The 12,500-nt window shown below is 39.0% G+C and overlaps 1 protein-coding gene across 1 annotated transcript in view; it reads right to left on the bottom strand.

Moving 5' to 3' along the window:
- LOC138023114 (A disintegrin and metalloproteinase with thrombospondin motifs 16-like) overlaps positions 1-12,500 on the bottom strand; it is a 63,506-nt gene that overhangs the window by 33,470 nt on the left and 17,536 nt on the right. Inside the window, exons 7-14 of the mRNA XM_068870146.1 lie at positions 12,370-12,500; positions 11,341-11,375; positions 9,904-10,006; positions 5,937-6,065; positions 4,986-5,127; positions 3,412-3,510; positions 1,292-1,440; positions 822-888 (exon numbers count right to left, since the gene is read on the bottom strand). The exon at positions 12,370-12,500 is cut by the window's right edge and continues 3 nt beyond it. Of these exons, the coding sequence (XP_068726247.1) occupies positions 822-888; positions 1,292-1,440; positions 3,412-3,510; positions 4,986-5,127; positions 5,937-6,065; positions 9,904-10,006; positions 11,341-11,375; positions 12,370-12,500 (855 nt within the window). The remainder of the gene's footprint in view (positions 1-821; positions 889-1,291; positions 1,441-3,411; positions 3,511-4,985; positions 5,128-5,936; positions 6,066-9,903; positions 10,007-11,340; positions 11,376-12,369) is intronic.

The raw sequence follows: 12,500 nt of genomic DNA, 5'->3' as shown, positions 1-12,500 counted from the left end.
ATAGGTACTGAAAAACCTTTTTTGGGAGTATTTATTAAAGTTTTAAGTTTAAGTTTAAGTTTAAGTAATAAGGATAAGACTGATTAATGAAGCCAAATGACCTTTTAGCAATCAAAAGACGTGTTCACACTCAACGTTGATTATGATCAACTGAAGTATAATTCAGGCTATCATACTTCATTCAAGTTTCATTCAATTATTGTTTTGTTTACATCTGCGAAAATTCAAATACAATAGGCCGGGTAACCTGGCAGTGTGAGACAAAATGGCGCCGTATCGCGCCTTGCTGTTTGAGGCGAGAAGAAAACCAAAGATAAGCAAATCCAAATCTTTGCTCCATAAAGCGATTGGAAGTTTCGTCTGCTCATACCACCACGTTTTCGTAATTCTGTTCAATTACGTACTGTAATTACTTCAAACAGCCCCCAAGAGGTTGTTTGAAACAGTTATAATTCCATTATAATCACGTACTGTAGTTAATTGGATTCAAATTCGACTGTAATCAAGGCCGAATGTGAAAATGGCTTAATTTAAGAATCTGTATTTATTTTGAATAATAAATTTCTGAACCGATGTTCACGGAGTGTCTAAACAAAGCTAACTAAAGACACCGTTGGGATATTGGCGCATCTTTCTGAACAATTATTCACTGTTGAGAGGGGTGGAGGGGTGGGGCATCGTAAACCTTCTTTTCGAGTCGGTAGTCCAAAAATTCAGAAAACGGGGAAAGGCGGATCTCTTCTTTTCCTGGATTTTACAAAATTACACCTTCCGAGGAGGGAACCCTGATTCAACCTATGTACGTGTCAACGTTAGCATACCTGAGTGTTGCACATCATATAATGTCCTTTACTGGATCCTTTGCAGCCTTTTCCAAAGTATTTTGGCCTGGAAAACGAAAAAACAAACAAAAAAACATGGGGATAGCAAAATCCAACAAAACATAGATAACTGGCAAAACATATAAGAAAACGTAACTTGACATGGCATTAATTTACCAGAAGTTGGATATGATCACACTGCCGTTCTTTGTGTGACATAAACTGAAGTGCTATAATCTGTCATAAAGTGATTTGACTCGATATGACCTGACATGACACTACATAAGGTGTCACTACACATCATTTCATGTCACGTCACATTGTTATTTCTAGAATTTTCAGCCTTGCTGTTCTGCGAAGAACGTCACTAAATAACAGCAGCGTCACGCAATTGAAATAAAACCAGTGTTGTGTCGCACATACAGGGAGCAAACCAAACCAGCAAGGAAAAATTCATTCCAAAGACTCACTGAGGATTATTACACTTTCGGCTTCTGTATTTGACTCCGCCACCACAGGTTCTTGAGCATCCGCCGTATGTTCCCCAGGAACTCCACCCACCATCCTGGGGTGCAGGAAAGCCGGACCCAACGTCAGAGCATTCACCAGCACGACACCACTTGAAAAAGAACCGAATAAATTCATTTTAAAATTAAAGGAGACTTTGATTTCAAGATAGCCACACAGTACTTTCAAATACAAATGCAAGTGCCGTCAAAATCTCTCCCCCCCCCCTCCCCCCCACAACCTTCTCCCTCCCCCAATATCGTTTCATTTCTGGAATGATTCAGCGATCGACCACAACACTGAATACTAAGCTCATGTAAATTTGACTGCATTCTGTAACCACGACAATCTAGTTATCGACCACAAACCAGAAAAGATTGTGTTTTGTGCAGAAGTAATTAAGGCCAAAACGGTAAGCAGAAATGTAAGACAACTTAGTGCACGTGTTTACCATTTGTCAACAAAAATCGAAAATTCTAGTTGGGAATTAAAATGGTACAGCTCATTCCACCGGAAAGTTTCCGAAAAAGATGGAAATCCTCAGACGTATTCCTCTTTTCCTACCATTTCTAAACTCCCACTCGACCCGGTTCACTTCGGCCTCTTTTCCCGCCTTTCCACGCTGCAGATGCAGCCGCCACTTTGATTTGTCCTTGTTTTCTTCTAGCCGCGACAGACTCGGGCCTGGCGAAACGCCACACCGCGAAAATCCCGTGCCATTACGAGCGTTTCATTCCAACCGGATTTCCCGCGCAAATGGCAAACGCCCAAGTAAACCTCTTAGGTTTCAATCTCCGAAGGACTAAAATGAGTTCGCACTTATCTGGGTAAATTAAGCAAGTTGTCTCTATTAGAGCATTTTCACATGACGTCACGGCGGCCATGTTGGTGTTCCAAAACAAAGCAATGGCGGCCATGATGGTGTACCAAACTAATCCTCCGGGAAATGAACTCTATTTTTATGCAAATACTTTCCTTTGTTTCAGTAATACAACATGGCTGCTGGTCACGTGAGTGAAAACGCTCTATAGACACGTGATAAATTTAAGTGGCTACAACGGGATTCGAACCCATGACCCTCTGCGATGCCATTGCAATGATCTAACAACTTACTGCGCTGTGAAGCTGTTGGAAGAAGGTCAATTTATTGGGCCCCTGCATTCTCGTGAAGGGGATGATGAATGAAGGAAATGTGTAATTGAAGTGAGAGTTATGGACGAAAGATTGAGGTGTTCCTTGCACATGTGACAATTGGAAAATTCAGATAACTTCAATGGGATTTGAACCCATGGCCTCTGAGATGCCGGTGCAATGCTCTACCTACTGACCGATGAAGCCACACAGCCGCGGGAGAAGGTAATTTGTTCCCATGAAAGAAATGATGAATGGAAGAAATGAACGCTTATTTGGACAATTGCTTAAGGACGGTGCCTACTATTGTTATTGCGCATATGTTCTGCGCATCTCGAGATACTCGGATTTCCCATGGGTGGTGCTTATTTACACAAGGATATTTTTGCGCGGTTCAAAACTATGCAGAAAAATCAGAACTTAGCAAGTGCTCTTGGTATCCAAAAAGAAAATTGGGGGTAACCATGCATTTTTCAGAGATAATTAAGCTTCAATTTGGAAAAGAACGCCATACATTGTTTTGTATTTTAGAGCTTTTTACAAATATTGTTTATTAATTATCATCGAAAACTGCGTGGTTACACTCATTTTCTTTTTGGATTTCAATAGCACTTGTGAAAATTTGCTTCTCCCGCATGTTCAGTAAATCGCGCAAAAATACCTTTGAATTAGTAAGCACCGTCCTTAAGTTGTCCAGGTAATTGAGTTTGAGGATCATTTTAATCTCCTGTCCACAACCCACACTTCAAATACACTTTTTTTTTCACAACCATCTTCATATGTTAACTATGACTGAACTGGCAGCAGTGAAGTCAATAAATAATTCAACCAAATCAACAACTTCTCTAGAAATTAATCCATCAGTCAGTCAGTCAATGAGTAACTCAAGCGCCATGTCATCTAAAGAACCGGTCAATCAATCAATATTCTACCCTTTACAGGTCTACTTTACCTTTCTATAACCGCACACGGTTCCTTCCGCGACTGGTGCTCCACGACTGTAACAGCTTCCTCCTCCTTGGGTAATGCAGTAAAGAGGTCCACAGCTTACCTATTGCAAGATACAAACACTGGACAAACACTAGTCTACATTAAACGTGCCAATGAAACAAATCGATTAATTGCCAATAAGGTTACCATGGCGAAATTTACATTTTGGAGCAACGTTTTCTTTGACGTTGTTGTCGGCTTTGTTATTTAATATCATTGAAGAAGAATTAATTGAGACCATCAATCAATTAATTAATTAATTACTTAGTTAATTAATTTACCTGATCATTGCCTTTTTGTCAATGATATATTAAGTAGTGAGCACAAGATTATCGTTATCATCCTTGACGTCATCATTGTTATCATCATCATCATTATCATCATAAGTGGAAAATTCAGTTGCCTCGTATCAATGTTGCCCCAGCTTAAATGCAAGAGACGACGCTCTATTGCAGTCGAGGATGTTATTTTTTGAGAGCTTTTATCCGAATGATCAGGTTTACTTTCCTAAGAAAAAACACCTTCCAATTGACTTCCAGCCAAGAGATATCATATCCTGGATATGGCGGCTAACCATTGGTAACAAACCATCCATCAGTTACGTATGTGCTAGTTCTCCAGTATTCCTCTCAAGGCAACTCAAAGTTTAGCTTATTCCACCTATATGCCTTTTAACTTTCGTAACGAGTCACTCATTCTCTCATTCTGAGCAATGGAAAACTGGTAGATTCCTCTCTCGCAAAAGAGCTGATGATTCCATGCATGTAAAATTTTGAGTTTTCAAAGAATAATTGCTCAGAGATTATCTGGAATATCGCGTACGAATTTTCAGAGACAACTCATTTTGCAAGACGCTTTCAATATTCAGTACTGTTGTTCTTGTCTGACCGGTTAGAAAACGACAGCCTTGTGCTAATGCAGCCAAAAAATGTGATATACGGCCTGTAAATGCAGATAATTTCAAATGTCACGCTAGGTTGGTTAATAATTCATGAGAGTTCTAGATGACTCAGCTGAAACGCAATGCAAGTTGTCACATGTATGCCCTTTTCAACTCCAAGATAGTTCAAGCGGTACCAAAATAATTAGCATGATTTTGTGAGATGATTGACTATAACCATTCTGTGAATTAGTTACCAAATACTAATCATCCTTCATTTCGAAAGTGAAAAATGATATCTAGTCGTGAAAGAACCGTAAGGGTCGTCAGCTGTGTTGATATCGATACAGACCCCTGCTTATATTAATCCTAGCTCCTATATTTCTGTCATGACAATTTTAGACTGTGCTATTTTTAGATCGATTTTTCCGCGAAACCAGACCTTTGTGGATTACTCTTTCTGCGAGCACAAACCTTTCCACCCGATCACAAGCCTTCAATTCAGAAGTTGTAGTTGTTACCCTAGGGATATAGAATGGTCTTCCGTGCGGTCAGGTCTGGACTTGTCCTAAAATATCCTGGTCTCTCCGACATGTTAGCTCCTGTCTGTGCTAATTACGTCATGCAAGCATGTACTCCACTCTTAAAATACTTACAGATAGGGCAGGTAAAGGACACGCTCGGAATTCTGGCCCTTGAGCCATCTGACCTTGCTTGTCACTGCTCGACAAATACCCTGGAGGAAGAGGTGGACTGGGTAACTCATGCGGTGGCTTGTTTTGAAAGCAAATATTGTCCCTGGTAAAAATTGTGATCGTCGTAAAAAAAAATTATGAGTCATTTTTGGGCCTCAACTCAGTTACTAATTACTTCATTTCTCGTTTTTCATAATTCAGTTGTCTGTTATCTATTCTCTATTGTCCTCTAATTGTTATGAAAAAAAAAATACAAACTTTAATCGATCGACTGATCATTGGATCACATGTAATTCCACAGATTTGATTACGTCAGCCATAATTGGGGCACGAGCTGTTTATACAATGCTCCGCAGATGTGTTATGTCTGTGACTCAAAAATCTAGAATCTCTTCTGATACCTGCAAGCATCCATAACTATTTACACCTTTGCTCCATTTGCTATAATGAATCGAAATGCTGACTTTTGAAACGTTGGATTTTAGATGTTTTCATGGCGACCAATTTATCTTTAAACGGAGTAAGGCCAAATTTCAGGCTGTACTCAAACATTAGACAATTAAGAATTTGTGATAACTGAAATATTTCTTAAAATTTAAGCACATTAAGGGTGCTTTCGATTGACCGTATTCCGGAATAGGAACACACCTAATGGAAGATAGAAATCCTTCCTTTTTATGGAGATTCACATTGAAATTGTCAAACACCTGCTGAAATGCTATTTTAAACATGTCGATGATATCTTTATTATCCTTGTTCCTTCAAAACGCCAGACTTACCGTTTAAATCTTTACTCCACGTATTCTTGTTCCGGAATAGGATCAATCGAACACATCTTATGATTAATTTAAAAGTTTGCTAAAAAACGACTTCCCCATTTTTTTTAAATAGTTAAATGGTATTCACACATACCTGAATATTTCTTTCATTCTATGGCTGCTGCAAGGAGACCACCGAAAGGCATTAGGGCCAGATGACTGAGTGCTGTGCATGATGAATCCCCCTGAACAGTCTTTTCCTGAGTCATGGCCTACCCCAAGACTTAAAAGGGAAACGTTAACAAGTTGTTAATTAGAAGTCAGAGATTGGCCGTTTTTATACTAGAGACGCATAATCCGTCCAGACGAATTATGCGTCTCTCATGTTATCCGTCTAGTGTAAAGACGGGACGAACTATATGAGACGCATGATTCGTCTTGGACGAACTTGAGCAAACATTTTTTCTGCGTCTGTTAAATTCGTCTAGTATAAAGACGGGCACTAGACGCATAATGCGTCTGGACGAACTTTCCAGTTTAGTGCGTCTTAGAAGACGCACTAAAAAAAATTCTTCGTCCAGACGCATGATGCGTCTTGTGGCCGTCTTTATACTAGACGAATTTAAAAGACGCAGAAAAAAATTTTACCCAACTTCGACCCAGACGAATTATGCGTCTCTAGTATAAAAACGGCCATTTATGGAACCTAAAAAAAATGAAGGGTTTTATGAGATGGTCATGTTGCTATGGCAACAGGTGATGCCAAAAATATTGCAAAACAACTTCTCTCACTTAGTGTTGTTTCTTAAGACTCTAATAAAAATGATTGAAGCAATGCAAAGATTTTTTTCACTTTTAAGGTATTATACCACCTTAATTAATCAGGTCATAAATTTGACGCGATATTTCCGAAAAAGGAACTTGGATGTAAAGACTGGCATTCATGATAAATGCAATACGCCACGACTGTATAGTAAAAAGATAAGGGATATAGACAATATTACATGGCCACGTAGAGATACGGAATTTCTCTTCGAGTGTTGAAAAATATTTTACTTTTTTTTTAATAATTTTATTTTTTAAATACGCACAGTTACACCATAAAACATTGCAAACTACAGTAAACAATACAATAAGTATTGCAATACGAAGGTGACATGAATTACAGCACTACCAAGCACAAATTGCATTATAATTACCGGTACATGTTTTCTGACATGACAAAAAAAAAATACAAAAAATAAATAAATAAAATACGACCATTTTTTTCCGTTATGGTTACGTTTATAACTATAGTTTTAAAATAGAGGAATCAATATTTAAAAATTCAAGGTTAAGGGTTTAGGAGACTCGTTCCGGGGGGGACAGAAGTGGATTCCATTTTTTTGAATTTCTTGTTTTGTTGTTTTCCAATTGGTACGTCTGTTTCAGGGAAAGCACGAAGTTGTTTTGGGTTGGGTACCGTTCTTTCGAACGGCAAATCCAGATGTAATTTCCAGTTTAAAATTGGAGTAGTCTGGCTTCAGGCCTAAGGCCGTTTCCATTCCTAAGTGGTTCTCTTTTGAAAGCATGTGGCAGGCCTGGAGCCATATAGAGAGGTCATTCCAAAAAGTTCTTGTTTTTTCACATCTCCAAAATAAATGTAACAGATCTTCTTTTTTATCATGGCAGAAGGTGCATGTTCCGTCCTCTCTAATTCCTATTTTTTGCAGAAAAGTATTAGTGGCTAGCCGTCTATGTAAAAATCTGAAATTGAAGTCAATTAATGTGGAACCCTTTGTACACGCAAAAATATTTAACGCGTGAGTGCAGCAAACGAGTGAAATATTTTTCAACACTCAAAGAGAAATTTTGTATCTCCAAGTGGCCATGTAATGTTCTATTTATTTTATAAACACCAATGAAACTAACACTAAATCATTTCACAAAAGGCATCGAAAGGCGCGATTTTCATGTGTAACCATAGTAACAGTGATCTTTTCACATGTGAAAATAACACGTCATCTTCCAGTGTGAAGATATCAAGTTTTTGCTCGAAAGTTCACTTGGTATTTTATTGGTGTTCATATAATAAAATAATTTAATTGACCACTCCTCATAGGGGCTTTTCAGGGCCAATGAAACACAATCAAGACAGAACTGAACATTCAACAACAAATGTTGAGAATCCCAACTGGCCGGAGGCAGGCTAGTTGGCTATTTACAAGTGCTGATGAGAAGTTGAACCAGGGACTACCAGGAACAAATTCAACCAGTGGTCAGAACGTGTTTTGAACTCGGGATCTCTGGATCTCAAGGCAAGCACGCTTACTACTGGACCGCACTACCTGATAATGTGGTTCGAATCATTGTACTTTGCATGCACGTCACAGTGTGCCACAATAATTTACTTAGAAGCCTAAGAATTTCATGCATTGACATTTGTTTAGAGTTCTGGTTAGAGAGGGGATCACTTTGTGACGCCAAGACCAACAACGTGAATCTAACTGTGGACCAATTTTGGACAACGCTCTACTGAGACAGGAAATCGACAGGTCTGCTAAGTAGCAAGGGTATATAACTGTCGTGTTCGAGGTAATGGCTCCAACTTTGGCCATACGACCACCCAGGATCATTAAAGAGTGTGGTAAAGGTTATTTTCGTGAACCGTGAATTGCCTTTTTTTTTTATTTTCCGTGAAATGTGAAATGGTTTTTTCCTCGTAAAACGTGATTTAGTCAATTATACGGTGAGCGGTGATTTTTGAGAATAATTATCCGTGAAATGAGAATCGAGTGTTTAATTCACCTTGAATTGTTATTTTCCAGGAGCAGAAGCCCGAAAAATTCACATTATAACAAGAGACTGTAAATATGTACTCGGCAGAGCAAAGTACAACAACTACATCGGGACTGCATGATTCACTGAAACGTGAGCCTTCGACACGTAGCCTCGCTTGCCATGCATTGACAGCTTTGTTGGTCAATCAACAACGTTAAAAATGGCTCGGATATCGTCTCAGAAGGTCGCGAGACTCTTCCTAATGTAATCGCTCTGATGATTTTCTTTATGGCAGGTGGCTGTAGCTGTTAACAAACTTTATTTGCAAAGTGAAGAACAAAGGGCTCACGGTGTTGTGTTCTGTCCTTTCTAGGAAAATGTGGTCTGCTTGGCCTGATGTCTCTGTAAGGCTTATGAAAAAGAGCCAATCGAAAGGCAAGGCAAGAAGAGTTGGCTGAGTGCTGGATATCCAGGTACAGAATACCTCTAAAAGAAATACTTTCTTTCGCTTTAACTGAAACTCGAGCGCAGTTTTTTTACTTTGCGAGACTACTTAATTGGCAAAGATCTTAAAAGTATGGCGCAAGAAATTTAATTTAAAGCTCTCTTTATGTAGTCATATGGCCGGATCCTGATACTTTTAGGATTTATGGTCTGGGTCGTAAATGATCTATACGAACGGCGGAGTAACTAATGGCCATCACTTTAGCCTGCAGATGTTGATATGAAACGCTGTGCCTCCTTGGGGATCTTGTGTTTGAAGAACTCCCTTTCTTTGATAGGAGTAACGTGGGTAGCAATTAGCAAGCGTTCCCGTACTACGCGAACGTTGGGAACAAAACAACGTTTAGAAGACGGGTAGGAGTGGAGCGATAAGGAGGCGGGAGTTAACAACTCACTTGTTTCTTTTTGGAGTTTCTGTTTGGCCCAACAATTTATGTTTAGAAAGACTTCTACCGCCAAGTAAGGTGAAATTGACGAATAAATGGTATTTATTTGATTACGTCACATGTGCATGAATTAACTTTTGAATTTTTGGCGGGAAATATACAGCAAACGAGAAATAACTGGGTTAATTAAAAATGCGACTACTCAAACTAGGGGTACAAGGTGTTCGCTGATAGTCATAGGCCCCAGCTTCAACTAACGCACTAAATTCTCCAATCTGGCGTTATGATGGTAGTTGCAATTTTTAAAGCAATTACTCCAAATAGTTTTTTGCAACCCCGAATTCATGGATTCCTTTCTTTGATCAACCTTTCATTAATTCAGTCGGTACTTCGGCATTTTTGTTGACACGGGAAAGTTACTTATATAGATAAGCAAGGGCATGCCCTTAAGGTAATTGCTGCATTACTTACTTATGTGCCATTTCATGAGCGAGGGTGAACGCTGCTGTTAATCCACGTGCATCATCTATACTCACTCCCCAGTCACTACACGGGACGTTGTAAGCAGCAAGACCTGAAGAAAGAGAAAATATAATCGAGATGTTGTTTTATCGGATCGCTACTTTTTTGAATAGCGGAGATTCTGCGTTAAATTCCTTGTTGGAGATTTTTTTTATAAATGTCATCATTGAAGTCATCAGCATCGTCACTAATATCAGCACTATCATCGTCATCGTCATCATCATCATCATCATTCATCATCATCATCATCATCATCATCGTCATCATCATCATCATCATCATCATCATCATCATCACCATCTTCACCATCATCATCATCATTCATCATCATCATCATCACCATCGTCATCATCATCATCTTCTCAGCTCATCATCGTCATAATCGTCATCAGCTCATCATCGTCATAATCGTCATCATCACGTCATCATCACCATCGTCATCGTCATCATGATCATAGTCATCATCATCATCATCGTCATCGTCATCATTATCACCATCGTCACCATCACCATCGTCACCATCATCGTCATCATTCATCATCATCATCATCACCATCGTCATCATCATCATCTTCTCAGCTCATCATCATCATAATCGCCATCAGCTCATCATCGTCATAATCGTCATCATCACGTCATCATCACCATCGTCATCGTCATCATGATCATCGTCATCATCATCATCATCGTCATCGTCATCATTATCACCATCGTCACCATCACCATCGTCACCATCATCGTCATCATTCATCATCATCATCATCACCATCGTCATCATCATCATCTTCTCAGCTCATCATCATCATAATCGCCATCAGCTCATCATCGTCATAATCGTCATCATCACGTCATCATCACCATCGTCATCGTCATCATGATCATCTTCATCATCATCATCATCGTTATTGTCATCTTCGTCGTCACCATGGTTATCATCCCCGCAGGATCCTATTAGTCGTGTTGAGGATGTAAACTGCAGGTTGCAGGTTTCAGAGCATTAAAAGCAACGTCAACATACCATAATGTTTCAGGTTAGGGTTGCAGGTCATCATTGTTTCAGTTATAGTCAATCTATAATTTTTTTGTCCAAATGCAAATTAGCCTACCAAGTCTCGATACCATACAGTAAATTGAAATGAATTCTTGCTCTTAATTGAGGCTTGGTAGGCTAATTTACACATTAGCAAAACAACAATAAAACAGGTACCAATTATGAATAAGGTCTATGAGCTACAACGAAATTCTGCAACTTGTACTTTACACCCGCCGATTAGTCATGGACTCCTTTCACCGTCAAAATTATTATTAGCCACAATTAACAGAATACAAAGTTATAATTTGCCTGGATTTCATCTATGGTAAGGGTTAACATAGGAATTAACTAACCATCGAGATAGCAGTCCCCAAGACCACATATTCTCCTACAAATTTCAGGAGGAAAAGAAAAAAAAACACTGTATTAGAACAAATAATAATAATAATAATTATTATTATTAAATAAGATGCTATAGTTCTTTTGACTTGTGAAAATACATTAGATTACTCTATAGGACAGAGGCAGCAATCTTCAAAAACTTGATAACGCATGAGCGAAACAGACCATGATTAAATAGTCATGTGTATGATCTTTAAAAACGTCTCATTAGAATTTCTTTTTAAAGCATACTAATAACGCATACATTAGCCAGGAACCCATGACCAGGGGCCCGTTTTTCGACAGTTCAGAAATTTTACGGGCCGTTTCGGGTGTCACAATTCCCTTGGTATCTCAAGAATGGAGAGGATTTAAGTCGTCAAACTTCACAGACATATTTATTTTAGTTAGCTTGAAAACATGTTAAAAGAACGGCTTTCCAAAACAAGCGGTTGGCAGTTTCACAAATGGCTTCTCGTGCCCGAAAAGTTTTCGGGACTTTCGAGAAATGGGGCCCCAGGAGCGAAAAAACGGCGCTTTATTCCTGTCATAGCGTTTTTACAGACGTATTTATTTTTAAATTCAATTTCCCGCGAATGAGACTCCCGCAGGAGCCCAATGACCAATCACAAGAAACTAACTTGACGTCATAGCGTCACCGAACCGGAATTGCCTTTGTATTTTGCGGCAACAAGAAATAATTTGTGCGGCCGTCGCCTACAATGTAGCAGTAGTGTAGCAGCTCTCGTAGCCTGCTGTTGTTTGGTATTGAAAGCAGCTTCTATTGTCTTTTTAAGTCTAAATAATTGTTTCAATTCTTAATTTGGTCTTTTGTTTTTGGGTTACGGGTAGCAAGCCAATCACATTATACGTTACGAAAGCTGCTACATCACCCCAATTCACTCCAGAGGCAATCTCTGAGACTTTTTTGAAAAACCCATTTCCAGCCAAATTCGTTCATTTTTTGGTCGTGATTTTGAATTTACTACTAACTTTTTTACCTTGAAAGAAAGGCGGCTAGATCGAAGTGTTCTCTCGCTCCATTTGGCGTGTTTCGAATTGAGCTCCATCGTCGGAATTTGTGCAGATATTGGCTTGCCGACGTCACGTGATTTGTTGTAAAATCTAAAAG

This window comes from Montipora capricornis, chromosome 11, assembly GCF_036669925.1.
Source record: "Montipora capricornis isolate CH-2021 chromosome 11, ASM3666992v2, whole genome shotgun sequence".
NCBI classification, from domain to species: Eukaryota; Metazoa; Cnidaria; class Anthozoa; order Scleractinia; family Acroporidae; genus Montipora; species Montipora capricornis.
This window is presented reverse-complemented; position numbering and strand designations above follow the sequence as displayed.